Here is a 20,379-nt window from a genome sequence, read left to right as displayed (position 1 = left end):
ATGTTGGGTTTAAACGTTTCATTGAGCACCTCGAACCTCACTATATTATGCCTAGCTACCACTATATTGTGGATAAAACTATACACCACATGCATAAAGAAGTAAATGGGTGAGTTTCTCATGCATATCATTATGTTACTATTGTTCCGAGTAATCACTTGATCAAGCATTTTCTAACATTCCACACAACAAAATAAGTAACAAAAGTATGTGTGATTTGTCTTGACATCTGCTCAATATCGGTATCGAATGATATTCAAGGCTTCAATATCGGTATTGTATCAGAAGTCAAAAAGTTGTATACAGACACCCCTAGATACAAATGTATTTAACATGTCTTGAGCTTCTGAGTGTACTTTTTTTTTCTTTTTTTTCCCTATGGCTGTTTAGTTCCATACAGGGTAAAAAAAAAAAAAAAAAAAAAAAAACAGTGGCATTAACAGTTGTGGCTGTAGGCAAGTTCCTGATGTATTTTTTTTTTTATTATTACCAATTTCAAAAGATGGTGCCACATTGGAGTAGTTAGCATCCAGCAGCCTTATCAACCTTTGCAATCGTTTTAAAATGTTGGTTTACTCTACTTCGCTGTTGGTGTGAAACTCATGTGTGTTACTGTCGTTTACAATGAACTCATCAGCGGTATTAACGCTAGCTGAACCGTTTGTCCCTTACCGCTTTTACAGCGTTGGTTCTTTTGCTGCCGTGTTGTGCAATACAGTATACTACTTATTAATAAATGACCATGTGTTCAAAGAGAGCTACATTTTCCTTACCACTTTCTCATGCACTGAAATCAGTAACTATTAAATCATCGCGATAATGCATGTTGGATGAGGCAACCTACCCGTGTCCTGCAAAATTGAGAGCGACAAGTTGCAACAGTCTGTGAGGCGTTGTCAATGTAATGGAGCGCTGTAGCCTGTATGTCCTTCCAGAGTGCGGCGCCGCTCTATTAAGTTACTAATTCTCACCTCAATGGCGGCAAAGAAGTTATGCTAACCTCTAAGCGAGCTGGAATGTAAAGCAGCAAACACACACAAAAAAAAACTGCTTAGTGCACATTAACGCAATTCGAGCTAGAACCGCGTTACAGGGGAGAGTAACCAGCTATGAACAAGAAATTAGCAAGTACCGTAGATTAAAGAGTTTATAGAAGCAACAATACAATACATACAACTATTCTGAGCAACTACATTGTGAGCGCACACGTCCAAAACCATAAATGACGCAATACGTTACGGCATAGGTCAAGCTGTTTGAAATGATTCTATTATAATTTTTTTTATTTATGCCAAAGAATATATTGTGATATGAGTATACTGTGATCACAAGAGGCTGCAATATTCAATTCAATTCACTTCCATTTTATTTATTTAGTGCCAAATCACAGCAAAAGTTGTCTCAAGACACTTTACACATGAGGTCGGTCTATGATCACACCCCTCATAAATAAAAAGAGAAACCAAATGAACACTACATGAGCAAGCACTTGGCGACGGAGGCAAAGAAAAACTTCCTCTGGGGAAGAAACCTTGACTAGAACCCAGGCTCTGTGTGGCGGCCGTCTGTCTCAACTGGTTGGGTTAGGATAGAAAAAAGATGGTAGATCCAGTGAAAAAACAGGATAGTCTTTATCTTAGTCCAAGGGACAGGGAAGCATATCAGGAGAATGGGGTCTGTCTAACAATATGCTTTAGCAAGAAGGTGGGTTTTGAGTTTACTTTTAAACAGAGAGAGGGTGTCTGCCCCCCAGATTGAATCAGGGAAATGATTCCAAGAACAGAGCAGCCTGATAACTAAAGTCCATACCCGCCTTTCTTCTTGTAAAAATTTTAGGAGTCACAACTAAGTGTAAAATCTGCGAGCGCATTGTTCTACTGGGTTGATAGGACACTCGAAGCTCTCTAAGATATATTGGTGCCAGACCGTGTAGTGCTTGTACAGTAAAAAGGAGAATTTTGAACCCAATTCAAAATTTTACAAGTAACCAGTGCAGTGATGCTAGTACAGGTGAAATATGATCTCTTTTGGTTCTGGTTAAGACTCATATGGGTGTTTTGGACCAACTGAAGAATCTTTAAGGATTTTTTAGGCCGACCTATTAACAGGGAGTTACAATAATCTAATATATATCACAATATGGATTTTAGGCCATATTGCCCATCCCTACTTTGCGCTTTAGGTAAATAAACACCCCAGCTATAATTACAGCGTATACAATATGTCATCTTCTTTGTTGAATTCACATGCTGGTTCCACTGCAGGGTTTCCGCTGCATATAATTGATCATGGCGAAGAGCCACAACTTAAAAATTTGTTGTTTTTTTTTTCTTTTTACTTGAACACAATGTTAAGTAATATATTGTATGAATGGATATACTATATATATATATATATATATATATATATATATATATATATATATATATATATATATATATATAGAGAGAGAGAGAGAGAGAGAGAGAGAGAGAGAGAGAGAGAGAGAGAGAGAGAGAGAGAGAGAGAGAGAGAGAGAGAGAGAGAGAGAGAGAGAGAAAAATAGTCCTTAAAATGTGGAGTCAATTGATGACAGCTCATCACAGGCTAAGCCAATCTATGCTAGTGTGTGTGACCACTCAAGTTTCATTCTCATTCCACTTTCTAGCATCTTTGTTTACACATTTTGCCTAGCTCCCACTGCCTCCCTGATGGCAGCTAGCTAGCTCATTTTTGTCCCACGGGCGAGCTACAAGTGGCTATCACATTCATGGGGTACATGCCAACTTACTTTTTTGTGTCACTTGTGTCACTTGTGTCACTTAACAATTTTGCTCTCTAGGTGTGTGTTTACGTTGCTCGCATACACACGTCGTGTGTCCAGCTTTAAGATTTGACGCTATCACAGGGGTCTCCAACAGGTAATTCGTAAGCGAGCAGCAGCTCACCAGCTGATGTTGAGTAGTTCACCAAAGAATATTAGCTTCAGCTCTTTCTATTTTTATAAGTGTTCTTTTCAAACATGACACCTGTATTTAATGACAAATGAGCACACTGAGTAGAGATGTGCATGGTAAATACAAGTACAATTTAAATGTTGGCAGTCACATAAAACACAAATAGCTCACCTCTCCTTTCTTTTTGTCAAAGTAGCTTTAATAGTGCTGCTAGATGGATACACCTGTGCTATCATAACCCTGGACTCTCAATTTAGTATACAAGACAGATTTCTATTTAAAAAATATTCAAATTGTTATTTTATTTACTTAATTGTGTTATTTTGAACTAAAAAATATATTATTGAAGAATTCATTTCCAATGTATTCGTATTACTCTAAAAGAGCCATCAAATTAAATTAGGCTTGTGTCAAATAGTACAAAATTTTGTACGAGTTACTAGGGATGTCACGATCCACGTTTTTTGACTTCGAATCCTATCCAATTTTTTTTTTTATTGTCTTGCCAATCCAATCCAGTACCAATCCTTTTTTTTTTTTTTAATAGTAGTTTTTGTTACTAACATGAATTTGTGGAATTGAATATTTTATGAAAATAGCTCTTCAAAGCATTAAAAATAATGCAACTAAAGTATTGTTCAATTTACTTTTTTGTTACACAGCATGACCAACAATATTGTTTGGCTTTTGTAACAAACCTCTGAGTCATGTCCCTAATGCAATGAAAGACCCATCAAATAAAAAAGTCCATCCAATATGAATAAAACTGGAAAAAAAAATGGCCGTGCAAAATATTTATAGGGTAGGACTAATCATTTGACATGGTTATAGATCAATTTGTGGTGTGATTTAGAATATATTACATTTTTTAACAAAGTCGCTTCAGCGCAATAGTAATTTATTGCCGGTCCATAGTATAAACAACCAGTGGTTAGAGTAGCACATCACGTGCGAGCAGTGGCAGAGTCAGAAATGTTTCATTGGGGTGGCCAAGATGACACCATTACTCACGTAGCGGTGGCAATAAGTTGATACCTGAAATGTCCAGATGGCCAGTGGGGAGGCCACGGCCACCATGTACAAATGGACAGTTTTGCAATGTTCTCGGTTCATGTTCTTCAGGTTATTGAAAAAAGTGAAATAAGTTAATAAATAAATAAATAAGTCATAAAAATTGTTATTTATCATAATATTTTAAAAAATGCAGAGGCAGCAGCGGCATGACAGCGGCAGTAGTCCACCCTTCCCATGCAGCCCACTACCACAGATTAAAAAAAAATCCTAGGGGAAACCCTGCACTGCGTCACACTATTTACATACTGTAACTAACACAGGTAGTGTCACCCCACCCACATACCCGGCAAACCAGAATCAGGGTTAACTGTTCCAAGCTCAACTGAAGTGCAGCGATTTTTTTTTTCTGTACCGTGGCGGGCGAGGCAAGTGGAGGCGATGAGGCATTTGCCCAGCGACTCCTCCCTCTTGTAAGGAATGGACCAGTGGTCGGTGAACACTCGGCTCTCCAGCTCATACAGGTTGGTGGTGGGGAACTCCATGTTGCCTCCTGAGCAATTGCCGTTCTCATCGTTGCTCCTCTGCAAGGACAATGACAGACATCCACTCATGAATATACTGAATGAAAGTCTGACCAGCTGTCCACTCTGTGTACTGCTGTGTTGTATTTGTGTATGTGCTTGTGTGCGTGCATGTGTGCGTGTGTGCATCAAAGATGATATGCGATGTAGTTTTAAAAAATAAATAAATAGGGAAACATAACGGATTTCACTTCAGCAAAAGGTGCAATTAGCTTGCAGTAGAACTCGAAACAGGAAGAACCATTTTGAATGACACAGCTGTTGTAAATACCATACATGACACTAATACAACATTCAAGAACGGACAGAGAGAATGATTGCAGTGAGGTTCCACAGGCTGGAAAAGTTCCTGAATCAATGCGTCTAGCCGTCTACTTCCGTTCAACTTCACTATCTTGAAAGAGCAGGATTTATTCTGGAATTAGTTCATCTTGTTACATTCGGCTTGTGCATTAGAAGGCGTTTTACAAAGATTTGTCTTTAAATGTTGTGTGTTGTGGACGTCCCTCGGACTGTCTGACTGATGTCGACATAAGGATTGTCGACATAACTGAAATCAAAACCAAAACTAGCCATTGCTTGCAAATGTACTTGTTACAGGAAGTGACAGTGTGCATGTTTTAATACTGTGTAACTACAAGGGGTGTCACGAGTCACTCAGTTCAAGAGACGAGACGGTACACGAGATTGTGTCTGCGAGAACGAGACGAGACGAGATTTTAACTTTGCTTTTAAGAAAAGTACAAAAAATATCAAATATATTGCTATCTACTAATAAAATGTCTACTACGTTCCACGCTTCTCATCCACTAGCGATAATTACTACACCACATCGACATAAACAGACCCATTTTCACTGAAATTTTCCTGTCCACAAAAGTGGTCGACCATGTACAGATGACAAAGATGGGTTGTGGACTTAAACGAAACCGACTTACGCCGTTTCCTACATACAGAAATTCTTCTTGGATGAAAAACACATTGCTATCTTAGGTATTTTCTAGCTTCTGAAATTACCTGACCACCAATGATGTGTAAATTGCCCTCTCTTCAATCAAGGACATTTCTCTTGACAGAATGACTCCTGATACCTTTCTTCTCTGTTAAAAGGAAGTGGAGTGAGCATCTGCTCTACATTCTACTCTTCATCAGTACAACTTCCCAACAGCTCTGTTTGTGGCCACAAAGCTGGACTTTTACACCGTCTGCATTTTATGTTTCAGTTCACTCAAACAGTTGGTCGCTGGAAAACTCATCGCATGTGTTTTCCAGCGACCGCAAAGCACATCGTGCCAAACAGGAAACAGACAACCAAAATAAGAGCTCAAAACAGGACACAGAGTGCAAACTAAGGAAAACCAAAGCTAAAGTCCAACCTGTCATGAGGAACATGACAAAAAGCACTGGTTATGCAAGGGGGAAGTAAGGCGTATTCCGACAATACTTCTAATCTAATATCACACCTCGGGAAGAATCAATGAGTCACACGCAGCCTTTTGGTACTTTTTCTATAAGTTGTACTGCATACTGCAGTACTCGTCTTATTTTGCACAAACAGTGTTTGTTGGTAGTAGAAGAAGCATAATGTGTTCATTACGCAACATTATTTGGAGAGAGCTGCTGCAGATATCAGTATCGATTGATATCAGTATCTCTAATCATGTGTTGAACAATATCGAGCATCTCTAGTAAAAATACTAAGAGTTTAGGCAAATATTCTTTGACCATTTGGTGAGCTACTCATAATCAGCTGGTGAGCTACTGGTAGCACACAAGCTACCTGTTGGAGACACCTTCCCTGTAATCAGCTTCTCACACTACACATTTTAAATTGCGAAATGTATAGGTACTCACCACTAATTCATGGTAATGAAAGATGATTATGATATGTAATCCTAAATAATAAGAAAAATACAGTGAACAGCACATTACCCATTATTGTTCAATTAGCTTGTATGTAAATGCATGCTCAATTATGAGTGTAAGCAATGCCCCTTTAGTTGCGTTCCACAGCGATACATACTGTATCTGTGATGGCCTGGTAATTAAAAATAGGCAAACAGTAAGAAGAGGAGAAAGTAATAGAGGGATTGTATTTCATTGCTTCCCTGTGTATTTAAAATGATACAGATACATACTACAGTATAGGCGGGTGAGAGGATAGCAATAAAGACTCGTTGACAGAATAACTTCATATGCTGACATGGACACATAATAAGGTACCCTCCTGCAGTTGTACAAATGTAGACCACCACTAGCTACAACCACGATAATAAACATATTCAAGTGTAATCATCAATAGTGAACACACATGTATGTTGACGAGGAGGTTTGAGGCGCTGTTACTATGCACCCACTGACTTCCCCTGGGACCACGTGCAAGAGTCTGCAAAGTGTTTGTCAGAGACACTGCAGGGCTATATTTAGGGGGATGACACGGGGATGGTGACCTGCGGCATGCATCAGGAGCACAAACTGGAAGTGGACCCAGGAAGAAAATAGATGGAACATTTTGTAGCTTCTTCACGTTCATAACTTTCACAAATATTGGTTGCACTCATGCAGTAGGGTTATTAGGGTCATAGTACAGTAATCCATCATTTAGGGCGGCCCAGAACCGACCGTGATAAGCAAATTTCAGCAAAGTAGAATTGCTTTTTTATAAATGGAATATATTCATAGAGTAAAGAAAACCTGTTTACGTCCTTCAAAATACTGTTTTTAACATTATTAGAGTAACCACACATGAAATAACACCCCCTTGGTCACCTTTACACTCATAATACATATACACTAGTATACAATATAGTAGACATTATAACAGTAAATAAGCCACTTAAGACATAAATAATACTTGTGCTTGTGTGTATTACTATAAATGTCTTCTCTACAGGACCTGAAAGAGGGACAGACAGGAAATGATGTTGTGTTTTCAGAGTTGAGTTTCAACTTTGTGTGAGTAATAGCAGAAATAGTACCCGTTTTTTTTTATTTTTATTATTATTATTATTTATTAGGGATTATTAGAATTTATTGTGTCTGTTATGAGATTATTCAAACGTGCAATTAAAGCCGATTGTTCTGGTGATCAAATCCAATCCTTGTGTATCTCAAACATTACAGTAACATTACTGACGACACCAGTGTTGAATACTACATTTCATCAACATCACTGAATGCGTCTTTTATACACGTATGCCTTATATTTGCATTTTAGTTCATTTAGTCATTTTTATGCCTGAAAATGCTTAATTTAGGCAAAAAATATGTAATATTTACTTACAAATGCATATGTTTTGACGAGGGGTGCTCCAATCGATAGGCCACCAATCGACATCGGCCGATTTCCGTGAAAAAGCACGTGATCGGAAGATGCTGATAAATGCCTGTCAACGCTGATCACAAAAGCCGATCACCTGTGGCTTGTACTGTTGCAGCTTGCAGCCTGTAGCGAGCGTCTCCCTCTCCCGCCCACTTTCTCCCACACTGCGCAGGCATGCCAAAGCCAAAACAATCATGTCTGCAGTGTGGGATTTACCTGTCGTTTGTGACAGTGATATAAATTTTGCACCGTGCAAAACATGCAACAAAAAATATCTCGCTGGGGCGGCACGTTAAAAAGATTTGGCATTTGTGGGGCGGGCACTTGGCGGGGTGTGGTGAGTTTTCGAGGCTCGCGATGTGATCACTGGTCGGGCGGCGGCTAATGTGGCTAATGCTGGATTGCCTGTATGTGTGTGGCAGTCGGAGGTCTAAGGTGGATAACCCGAAAAGTGGCCGGCCTTCGTCTGCCTTCGTCAGCTGTGTGCTCTCGCATCCAAAGTCTCCAGTGATATATGTTCTCTTGAAAATGTAAGTCAAATATGTTTTTGTCTTAGTGGCAATTTTATGGTTGCTTTTTTCATATCATATAGACCAGGGGTCTCAAACACAATTTACCTGGGGGTCGCTGGAGGTAGAGTCTGAGTGAGGCTGGGCCGCATCAAGTATTGGGAGTAGGGCTGGGAATCTCGGGGTACCTCACGATACGACACGCGATACATGGCTCACAATAACAATAATATCTTGATACAGTAAAAGGGTGAATCAAATAAATAAATAATTTCACAGTTTATATTTTGCTGCATTCAGCTGGGATAGGCTCCACCTTACCTGTGACCCCAATGAAGACAAGCGGTATAGAAAATGTGTGGAATTCTTTTACATTTTTTAAGTGACTCACTCGCTTATGTGTGCATCCTACGAGTCACATTGGCTTGTCACTTGTCGTATTACAGTAATCTTTGAAGACAAGTCGCGGGCCGCAAAATGTGACCTAGTGGGCCGCAAATGGCCCACGGGCCACGACTTTGAGACCCCTGACTTAGACCTTGCAGGCCGCATTTACAGTAGTCTTTCCTGTCAAGTCGCGAGTTTGAGACCCCTGATATAGACCAATAGTAAATTTAAAAATTACGCTTAATCTATATGAATGGTAGTGGTATCGATTTCACTCATGGATGATGGGTATCGGAATCCACAAAACAATGATTTATCAATTAATATATACTTTTACAAACATCATAGAGTGAAGCTGCAAAATTCAAAACGCAAAGTGGCAAGGGACGACTGTAGAGTGTAACCCGCTTACGTCAACAACCTGTCTATGTAGGGCCCTATCAAATCTGTTTTATTTTTTCCTAAATTCCGTATTTTCCACTTAAATTTTTTAGAGTGTGTGCTTTTTGGGTTAGTTAATCAATTGTCCATTAATCCATCAATCTTCTATCCTCACTTAGGTCGTGGGTATGCTGGAGCCTATCCCAGCAGACTTTGGGCGAGAGGCCGGGTACACCCTGGACTGGTCAATCGTAAGGCACAACCATTCACACTCACATTCATACCTATGGACAATTTAGAGTCTCCAATTAACCTAACATACATGTTTTTGGAATGTGGGGGGAAACCGAGAAAACCCCCACACACACACGGGGAGAACATCCAAACTCCACACAGACATGATGCCCAACGGAGATTCGAACCCAGTTCGAATCCCAATCTCCTGACTGTGTGGCCAACATGCTAACCACTAGACTGGCTTGTCTAGTTGATTAAATACAAAAATCCTTACATTTATTAATGCAATACAACATTGGCCAACTTTGCCTAGTAATTCAGATATGGATGTAGCCTGGCTAACCTTTCTAATGAGATGTCAGCCTCTGCACATATTGTTTCAAAATCTTCAACAAACAGTAATGCCTAAGCTTGTGATTAAAAGATAGTTTGGATTATTTGACATGAAGTTGTATGACGGCCGCACGGTGGTCTAGTGGTTAGCATGTTGGCCAACACAGTAACAGTCTGGAGATCGGGAAGATCTGGGTTCGATTCTCCCTTGGGCATTTCTGTGTGGAGTTTGTGCGTGTGTGGGTTTTCTCCGGGTACTCCGGTTTCCTCCCACATTCTAAAAACATGCATGTTAGGTTAATTGGTGACTCTAAATTGTCCATAGGTATGAATGTGAGTGTGAATGGTTGTTTGTCTATATGTGCCCTGCGATTGGCTGGCGACCGGTCCAGGGTGTACCCCGCCTGTCACCCAAAGTCAGCTGGGATAGGCTCCAGCATGCCCCCGCGACCCTAAAGAGGAGAAGCGGTATAGAAAATGGATGGATGGAAGTTGTATGACATCTCCATGAGTAATGACGTCCATCAACAGCGACTCACCCCCCCACTTGGTCCCCTCAGTCCAGTGTTCTGGTTGGATTTCCGTGATAAAGAACGTAGTTCCAAGTAGTCGCTGGGCTTTCACTTATAAGGAGTTTGGCCTCTCAAAACAACATACGTTCACAAAAGTGCCTACTTGAAAAATACAGACCACACAAATCGCTCTGCGTTATATTTGTCTTCCGCTGTATCCCTGCGCACTGTCACCTCTCCATTTTTGTGTATGTGACAAAGACGCTCGCATCTACTTCCGCGACGAAGTGCCACGGCCATCTCGGTTACATGGGTGTTCCATGCGGAAATTATAGGGCCCTATCTATGTCGACCTGCTTCAAGTTCCGGTCGCCCATGCATTTATTATTAGTAAAATTACCTGCTTAAGTCCACGTCAACATACATCGTGGACCACTTTTGCTGGCATAAAATTTGAGAACCAAAGGGGTCATTTCTATGAAAAATCATCCATTCATGTTGATAAGTATTGTAGTATTGTATTAGTCAACTTCCTCAGTGAAATGATAACAGCTACATAACTACTACCTAGTTACACTGCATTAAAAAGTGTGCTTACATTGTTCAGTGCAATGTAAGCTTAGAAATAAAAGTATGGTAGTAGTAACCTGATTGTGTGATTGCGTGTTGGTAGCGCCAGCAACGTCATAGTGTAGACAGTGAAACATCGTAGATTAAACATTAAGACAGAGAAGTCCAGGCATGACATTAACTGCATATGTTAGGATCTGGTTTAGCTCACGAGCTAGCCCCCCAGCTGGCTATTTGGTATCATCAAAGAGTAGAAAAGTGTTTTATTGAGTTTACATTTTATCCTGCATACATTTTATGCAAAAAAATATGAAAGCCAACCCAATGTTGGTCAATATATGCTAAGCTGTCTGAACAATACATTGACATCTTAGCAATTTAATGTAATCGCTAATAACATATTTCATTCAACTATTTTCTATGCTGCTTGTCCTCACTAGTGTCGGCGGGATATGCTGGAGCCTCAACTTCATTTATGTAAACGAAAAATATAAGCAGACCATCACCAGATAGCAAAGAACAGACTGAACAAAAAAATCTATATTTTTCCACAATTACAAATTAAATTATATAAAAATTGTATTTCGGCCTGAAAAGAATACTGGCGTTCATGGCTGTCACTCAGGGCTGTCAGGTGCGTGCACATACACAAAAGCAGCCTGAGGAAAGTGACCAACAATTTGTAGTCATGCTGTAGTTACAATAGGCTATACAGTCAATGACAGGTAATTTTTGTAGCTAAACGTTGCCAAATCACTATCATTAGCTGACAACAAACATGGCTAGCATGCATGTGTGTGTGTTGCATAGGGCGTGGCTTGAATGCTTGGAGCAAGAAGAGGGAGGGATATGGTGCTTGCAGAAAGTCCCTATTTAATTTTCAGGATATGGCAAAATGGCCCTTGGGCTGCACTTTGGACTGCCCTAGAACCAAAAATGCGACACAGGCAAGGATCCAGCCCCAAGCAACACCTTCTTGTTTTCTTTACATTATGCGTCAGTCACGGTAGGTTGTTTGACTTTATTTTAGTTTTATTACGCCGACGTTAACGTCTACTTATATGACATGTCTTGAATGGTAAAAAATGTACCCTGTACGGTTAATAAATGTTTGGCACTTCTGCCTTGATGTACGTATGAGAGGTCAAAGGTATTCCATTGTACACGGTGCAGTTCTACACCACTGCAAACCACAACCATCACATTACATTAAAACAACAAATAAACACATCATTAAATCAAAAGCTGCACCCATCTTTCTAAAGGCCAAATTACACTGATGTATTGAGTCTGTGCAAGATTGTGACAACACATTTGGTTGTAAAGAAACACAAGGTCCTGTTTGCAGTCATGTGCAACTGTGCATCATTTTGTGTGTGAAGTGCAGTGGCAACTGTCGTTTATATTTAACAGCTTGCATCACAGTGTGCCTGCAGTTATTACACAGAGGCATGAAGTGGTCAACAGGTTGTTGTTTACACACTGCTACTATTCACAAATCACTCCACTGAATGCAACATGAGAGTGCAAGCGTAATATTAACCCTCTTATATTGAATGTGGCTCTGTTTGGGAGCACTCGGGCAAAAAATAGATACACTTAGGGTCAATTAATGCATCAGTGCAGAGAGAGAGGTGTTTCTTAGTGCTGGTGCACCCTAACTTACTGTAAGTACAATACTGACGTATTAGTGGTAGGAAACATGAACACTAAAAGAAAACAAAAAAAGCACTCCATGACAAAAAGTTTTGTTTGAAAACAAGCAAAATGCCCACGTATTCTACTGGAATTGCGAAACCACAACTTGAACTGGACAGGAATGCAAATCCTGACAGAGGCCGGCGGCAACCTAACGCATGCAAATTGCTCCTATTAAATGCATAATGTGGACACTCAATCCAATAAGTCACCTCCATGATTAATTATTATTTTTAAAAATCAGTGCTTGCTTACAGGAATGATGCTTACAGCTCATGCTCTCTTTGCAGGCAAGCTATCCAGCAATTAGCTATGTTAAAGAGTGGTCTATAACAGTCGATGTTTATCGCCATTACTTTGCATAAATAAAGACTCCAATTTGTATGCTCACGCTCCGGACGATATGAGCCTGGCGCCAAAGCCTGAGGGGACGCTCTGACAGCTCACGTCCGGCTCGGTAGGAAGCTAGCATGGATGCTAAGTGTCGCTCCTTAAATGGACGAAGCCACTCTCCTTCCCATAACTTGCTTTACGTTCGGCAGTTAAACTCTCACCTCGCCGTCGACAACGTCGTGGTACGCGGGCGGAGGGTCAAAGCCTCCCGTGCCGGTCCTCCCGCTCGTTTCCCCGTCTCCGCTTGTACTCAAGGCTGGGGCAGGCCCGCTCTCCATGGGCTCATAGCCATAGCCGAGCCCCGGGCTTTCGTTGGTCAGGAGCGCAACCGCCTCGTTGATGTCGTTCTTCGCCAAGCGGAGCGCCTTCCTTATCACGTCCGGGTCCGGAAAGCCCATGCAGAGGAGCGTGGTGATATGCTGCTCCTCTTCGGTCTCCATATCGCCGCGGTCACAACCTAATACCGATAGGGTTTGGGGCACAGCCCTGTAGCTGTGCTGCACGCCGCCATGTTTACAGCCCGCTGCTGACTGTCACGATCTGGCTTCCCCCACTAGAGCACCCACACAGGTGTTATGCACACTTCAGCAGCCTCGGAAATCGCAAACTCCCTTAGAGAACTATACACAAACCACACCAACATCTTAAAAATAATACTCATATTAGCAAAAAAACATATCAGCATCATTGTTGAGATTTTGATGAGTGGAAGAAAATACCAATTATGGGTACAGTCATTTGTGTTATTGAATATCTTTTGCCAAGGGAGTTTAAACCACTCCTACTTCACTGTCCATCATCTCAGTGTCATGTAAATTTTGTGGTAACAAGTCTCATGGTAAAATATCTTATTTTTGTGGACTGGTAAGAGAATAATTCCAGATGCTTTTTTTTGACAATTGGCTCACTATTTGAGTAGAGCGTTACACCTAAAGAAAGCACAGTTACATTGGTAATTAGTTGCTGCGCTGTTGTCTGTAATGTTCTTTTTCTTTCACTTCTGTATTTGATTCTTAGTTTCATCGAAAACGAAACGGAGTCTGCTGTCTCACTTGGTGCACTTCCACACTACAGTGTTGAGTGCTAATCGCGTTGCACAAATAGAATGAGAAAGTACTGTAAAATGCAGCGCGCTGCCAGTACCCGGATGTTGCACTGAACGTGTCCAAAATGGTGAGCGCTTAGTCTGGACACTTACTAGCCCAAATAAATATACATTTATTCAAAAACATACCACACAGTAGTCGCCAATTTAGCTGCGTAGCGGAAAGGGAAGGGAAGGACTAACTTGGAACGAGTCATCGATTTGGGACAGCATTACACCATAGAAATTCGCGCCGACGTATTTAAGTGTACCAACGGAAGTATTTGATTTGAGACACACCCATATGTTTTGTTTTTTGTTCCCCCCAATGTATTTGTATTCCCTTAACGAATACGCGTTCCACTTCCTAGTTTTGAGTGCACGTGACGTCAGTAGCCAATCACAATCACAAAAGGATTTTAGTCCCTAATTTTTTTAAAAACATCGCTTAACCTATTATGGCTGTAAATAACATTGAACTGTATATTATAACAACAACTTTTAGGGTTATTTCAGTTGTAAATAAAATGTAATTAATATACAACTAAATTTATAATAGAACAATTAATCTGATTTTGGTTTTAAATTACACAATTTAAATTAAATTTAAATTTAAATTACATAATAATTACAAAAATCGATTATGTATGTAACCATCATTATAACAGCTATTTTGGTTGTGGAAATTACACATTAAATAGCGATTGTTAGGGGTATTTTGTTTGGAACATAATAAAAACATAAATCCAGTAAACAGTTTAAACAGTATAACCATTATTGTTACAGCTATTTTGGTTGTAAATAATCATACTGTAATAAAAAAAGCATTAAATTACGATTGTTAGGGCTATTTTGGTTGTAAATTATAGATAGTAAAACATGCAAACAGTAAAATATTTATATAACCATTATTGTAACAACCATTTTTGTTGTAAAAAAAAATAAAATGAAATAAATATTTGTATTTTGCATTGTACTTTATTAATCCCACAGCAAGGAAATTTACTTGTTACATCAGCAAGCAAGATACGCAAGTGGGCTTCTTTCCGGTTGTGGGGGCGTCTCTGGGCCTGCCGGTTTGTGGCCCCCGGTACTCGTCTGCCTTTGTGGGGTGTGATCTCTCGCTGGTCTTGGGGGTTGGCAGTCCTCCGGCCCACCGGCGCCCTGTCCTTGGCTGGGATTACCTCTCTTCGGCCCCTTGCTGGTCTTCCCGCGGGGGAGGGCTCTCTGGGCTGGCTCTTAGGGCACTGATCTTTGTGCTGCCTGCCCCTGTGGGCCTGGTGGCCTTCTGACGGCGGGGGCTCGGCCTGGCTATCTGGGGCGGGGCTCTCTGGGAGGTGGAAGGCGGCCCCTTTCCTTTCATGCATTCTCAGTGACAATTACACGCCCACACATTCTTGCACCTTTATATATATGAAGTCTTCCCCACATAGAGAGATACCTGTACACACGTACATATGCACACTCACAGTACATACGTACTTCACATTACTCACTGAGTTAACCAGGGTGTTATTATGTTGTTGGTTTTATTACAGCGACGGTGATATCAGCAGTACGACTATAGTTTTTTGTTTTTTTTTACAATGATGTGCATTACAGTAATTATCATTCTGTTCACTATCATGGATAATCATTTTCATTACTACAATTATGTGTGACTGTTTCAATGCGGTATTATCATTGTGATCACTATCATAGTTCATCATTTCATGACTGCTATTGTGTGTGACTGTTTCAGTGCAGTATTGTCATTGTGATCTCTATCATAGTTCATCATTTCATGACTACTATTATGTGTGATTGTCATTGACAGCGTTGTCATTGTGGTTGTTGATATTGTTTTGTCCTTTGTCCTTATGTCCTTGTTCGTCTTTATAGTTGTCACAGACATTTATTTGCTGATGTCGTTCTGTATGTTTCTGTTGTTCTGTTCTTGTTGTCACAATTGTTGTTGTTGCTGCTGTTGTCCTTGTCTCTCTTTTTTTTTGTCCCCCTCTCATCCCCCCCTGTTTCCTTTTCTCTTCTTCTCTGTACCCTCCTGCTCCGGTCCGGTCACTCCAAATTTTCTTTATAACAAGCATCAAAGTCAATTCAATTTTGTATAACAGGGGAAGTGTATATCACACTTCTCCCTGGCAGAGTAAATCTGTTGAGCACTTGACGGCATTTAGATCTACAATTCTATCTGCTTTAAAGGCTGGACAGGACAGGGGTAAAAAAAAAAAAAAAAAAAGCAAGATATGCAAGTAAAGAATACATAGTGACTACAACATGGTTCAGGTGGTGCAGGTGTTGTAGAGCCTGACAACGGTCGGTATGAAGGACCTGCGGAACCTCTCCTTCTTACACCGTGGGTGTAACAGTCTGCTGCTGAAGGAGCTGCTAAGGGAACCCACAGTGTCACGTAGCGGGTGAGAGGTGTTGTCCATGATGGATGTCAGCTTAGCCAACATCCTTCTCTCCCCCACTTCCTCCACGGAGTCCAGAGGACCGTCCAGGACAGAGCTCGCTCTCCTGATCCTATTGATCCTGCTCCTGTCCCTGTCTGTGCTGCCCCCTCTCCAGCAGCCCACAGCATAGAAGATGGCTGAGGCCACCACAGAGTCATAAAAGGTCCGTAAGAGAGTCCTGCACACACCAAAGGACCTCAGTCTCCTCAGCAGGTGGAGGCGACTCTGGCCCTTCTTGTAGAGGGAGTGGGTGTTGACAGACCAGTCCAGTCATTTTGGGTGTAGATGAATGTAAAAAACTTGAAATTATGAATAATTCGTTTTTATTTTTCTCTTTTAACTCATTCACAGACTCCCATTTTGGCGTATGAAATATTTGTGATGCAAAATGTTTTTAAGCGTCAGTAGAGAATATGAGCAAGTGTGTTATGTTTTTATGCCACCACTTGATCACAAAAAATGTGGGTACCAAAACACTTTAGAACATAAATACTTTATTGTATTTACACAAAGTTCAAGTATTGTGTTACTGTTTCTATGTAATATGACAGCAGAATCCATTGCAAAAAACACTTAATAGATTAAATGACTTGATGTTATTATATGACCTGCTTCTTGACCTGACCTTGCAAAAGGCCCATGTGTATTTTGGCAGGTGTTAGCAGGACACAACCCTGACGTGTCTCTTGATAAGGAATGTGTCTTTGCATGAGCCACGTTGTCAGACAAGTTGTAATTCAGAGCCATGTCCGGACTCAATGCCTCTCTCGGCTACTTCCTGGCCTGCGTGGTTTTCGGCGCCTCACTGCATCCACTGCTTAAAAAATGGCCACGCTTGGCTTTCCTGTTGGAGTTTTCGTCGTCATTCATGCTGGTGGCGTGCTGGCTAGAGGTGCAGACCATTGTGGAGATTGGTGAGTGGGCTGGGGGATTGGGCCCTGACGTGACGGCGACTATACTGTTTGTAGTGCTGCTTACTCACGGGATCATTAGCGAGGGCGCTTCGGGGAATCCCAGCCTGATCTTGATGAGGTTCCTGCAGCTGGAGGCCACGGTGCTCACCACTGTTCTGGCAGTAGTCTTCCAGTTCCTCGGGGCCCATCTCGCCCTGCATGTGGCTGAATACTACTGGAGCCTGGAGCTGACTGACATGCACATGATCAAAAACTTGATGTCCAGTGAGTGCAGCACGTCCTTGCTGGCCTCCTTGCTGCAGGGCTTTTTCACAGAGTGTGTGTGTGCGCTCATTTTTAACCTCGTACACCTCTTCCTGAGACGAAGGTCTGCTTTCATCCGGGTACCCCTCATTGCCATCCTCCTCACCTTCCTGGCCCACACAGGTATGATGCATCTGGCTCTCATGTTAATTTATAATTAAATAACACTACTAAACGTTGTTTGTCCATCTGCAGCCAAAGGTTACACCGCAGCTTACATCAACCCTTCATTAGCCTACGGCATGACGTTCTTTTGTCCTGGTTTCACCTTGGCAGAGTACGCCTTTGTCTACTGGCTGGCCCCTGTCATAGGTACATGTCGCCTAAAGAAATTAAATACCACAATGAGAATGCATGGATTTAAAGCGTTATCTATATTTTCTAGGAATGACGCTGGCTCTCCTCTTGCATATGGGCCACATTCCCAGGATATTTGCCAAGAACGTGCTGTCCTTTCAGAAGACACGTTTCCGAGCGCCCAAAAGTGGAGCAAAAGACAAGAAAAAATGAGCGACATTACTTTACATTTCAGTATTTTAATACAAGACGCTTCCATGTAACATGGTTAACAAAAAAATACTACTAAATGGAAAAACATATGGGAAATCCAGAAACTATTTCAGCTGGATTTTTGCACATTGTTTTCAATGTTTTAAAAATTGGACATTTGTGTAGGACCTCGACCAAATGAACTCAAACCACATTATATTAAATTAGTTTAGAAATATTTTTGAAAAAAAAAAGTTTGGCAAAATGTAATAAAATGCAAATATGTAATGTTATTGAGGTATGTTATGTAGTGGAGGAACTTGTACTGGGTTTGGGGGATGCAGACTGATCATCTGACACCTTTGTGAGATTTTTAGCAGAAGCATCTTGAGCTATGAAAGAAGAAAAAAAAGTTATTAAAAAAATATTTATAGAACTATACAAAACATTCAAATAAAATCAAGTTACACAAATGGCGCTTACTACCTGGTTGTTTCTGATGCTCTAGCTGAGCCTCTGGACGGTCCACCCATAAGCAATGATCCGGGTTGTTCAGTAGTGTCTTGCTTTGCTTACAACTGAGACACCGCAGCACAGTGGAACGAGTCTTGCCTTTTTTCCCTAGCGAGACACAGTCAATAATCACAGGAAAGTAAATGATTCCAACAGAAATGATCAGGCCTGACAGAATATATAAACTTACTTCGTTGCCTCACTGTTGCTGTTACACCCGGGATGAGCAATGAGCAACACTTCTTGCATAATGTTCTTTTCACTGATGGATCCCTGCAATAAAATCAGTTTAGTATAGTAATACATCTGCCTTTACTAAAAGAATAATGCTCAGTTTTGTAATGCTGTATATTTGAAATTAATTACTCCATCAAAAATGAACACTGTTATATTTGTAATCTATATATTTGTAATATATTTGTTAGCTCTTGTATTTGATTACATGACATTTGCTGCTGTTGTTAATGCTGTGTCAGCTTAGTACCACTGAACTCTATAACTATAATAAGATTTAGATTTCCACACTGCAATGCTAAACTTTTAAAGCAATGGGTAGCATATATGCTGAGAGACAGGTGGATTCCTGCAGCCAGATCGCAACTCTGTTGTAGTCATTTCACCCAGGAGAACTTCGACAGGACCGGCCAGACTGTTAGATTGCGACAAAATGCAGTTCCAACAATATTTGACTTACCTGATCATCTTCTAAAAGTATGTGTTGCATTTAACTTTGATACTATGTAGATCTTATCATAACAAATACCTTGTGAACACCGAAATTGAGTTGTTATGCATTGTAATTTCACACCATAGAGGTAGGGAAAAAACTTAAACTGGAAGGAAATTTTGAGATTTGGGTCTAGTAAATTTACTCTGTTTCAATTGAATTTTTGTTAATTCGTGTTAATTTTTATACCGAAACATAATAAATGTAGTGAATGAAGATACATGTATGTGTATGCGTGGATGCTTTTTTGGGTGAAGCAAGATGGCCGACCAATGGCTTCATGCGGTCAGCAAGGATGCTCCTTCCATTAGTATAGAGTTCAGTGGTCAGTACAGTGCAGTACAGCGAAACACGTGCTCTTAGAGGAAAAGGCGTCATTCGGAATGGCGCTTTCAAAATAATGCCCGCCTCGACATACACAATTTTCGTTACTATTGTGCCAACTTACTGTCTTAGTACGAGACGTCTTGCGATGGTGCGCTGAGTAAAACAGTAGAAACGGGCCAGCTCTACGTTCTCCGGGTTTTGAGAGAGGACACAATGAGCAGCCTGGCAAAAGAAAGCAAGACAATAGACAACTAGCATGTCTCGTCAACGGAAGATCCGAGAATGTTTAAAGTTTACCTGATAGAGGTAGTTAAGTCTTAGGTGTGCTTCTTTGTCTTTCAAGTGTTTTGCCATTATGCGTAAATATACAGAAATAGTTTTAAACGGGTGTTTAAACCTGGTTTCGTCGCGTCGTGCAATATTGTCTTCGCAACGTCCGTGTTTAAATTTCCGTTCAAGAACTTCCGGGTGCTTTAAAAATAAAAGCAGAAAAATGTTGAATTTATGGTGGAGAACCGGGTGTTTGAAAAATAAAAGCAGAGAAATAAAACTAATAGCATCCATCTATTTATTTTCTATGCCGCTAATCCTCATTAGGTCTAATAACATCAACAACTCAAAAATGTTTCTAAGAATACGCTGTGGTGATACCTTTAGATCAGAGGTCTCAAACACAATTTACCTGGGGGCCGCTGG

General features: G+C 40.7%; 3 protein-coding genes across 4 annotated transcripts in view; 1 reads left to right on the top strand and 2 right to left on the bottom strand.

Moving 5' to 3' along the window:
- usp24 (ubiquitin specific peptidase 24) overlaps window positions 1–14,218 on the bottom strand; it is a 54,565-nt gene extending 40,347 nt beyond the window's left edge. The window contains exons 1-2 of one of the 2 annotated variants that reach the window (XM_054789605.1): window positions 13,035–14,218; window positions 4,363–4,531 (exon numbers count right to left, since the gene is read on the bottom strand). In XM_054789605.1, the coding sequence (XP_054645580.1) occupies window positions 4,363–4,531; window positions 13,035–13,313 (448 nt within the window). In that variant the 5' untranslated portion in view covers window positions 13,314–14,218. The remainder of the gene's footprint in view (window positions 1–4,362; window positions 4,532–13,034) is intronic. The other variant, XM_054789606.1, reaches the window with a different exon arrangement.
- A 2,618-nt stretch (window positions 14,219–16,836) lies between these two features.
- Window positions 16,837–18,589, top strand: aqp12 (aquaporin 12). The gene is made up of 3 exons (XM_054789842.1): window positions 16,837–17,750; window positions 17,823–17,939; window positions 18,013–18,589. Exons 1-3 carry the CDS (start codon window positions 17,156–17,158, stop codon window positions 18,135–18,137), a joined length of 837 nt encoding a protein of 278 aa, XP_054645817.1. The 5' UTR covers window positions 16,837–17,155; the 3' UTR covers window positions 18,138–18,589.
- Window positions 16,942–20,143, bottom strand: rpp21 (ribonuclease P 21 subunit). The gene is made up of 5 exons (XM_054789843.1): window positions 19,981–20,143; window positions 19,805–19,905; window positions 18,820–18,902; window positions 18,603–18,737; window positions 16,942–18,508 (listed from the first exon to the last, which is right to left on the bottom strand). Exons 1-5 carry the CDS (start codon window positions 20,035–20,037, stop codon window positions 18,420–18,422), a joined length of 465 nt encoding a protein of 154 aa, XP_054645818.1. The 5' UTR covers window positions 20,038–20,143; the 3' UTR covers window positions 16,942–18,419.
- Between the last annotated feature and the right edge of the window lie 236 nt (window positions 20,144–20,379).

The sequence above is a fragment of the Dunckerocampus dactyliophorus genome, chromosome 10, assembly GCF_027744805.1.
Source record: "Dunckerocampus dactyliophorus isolate RoL2022-P2 chromosome 10, RoL_Ddac_1.1, whole genome shotgun sequence".
Classification (NCBI taxonomy): domain Eukaryota; kingdom Metazoa; phylum Chordata; class Actinopteri; order Syngnathiformes; family Syngnathidae; genus Dunckerocampus; species Dunckerocampus dactyliophorus.
This window is presented reverse-complemented; position numbering and strand designations above follow the sequence as displayed.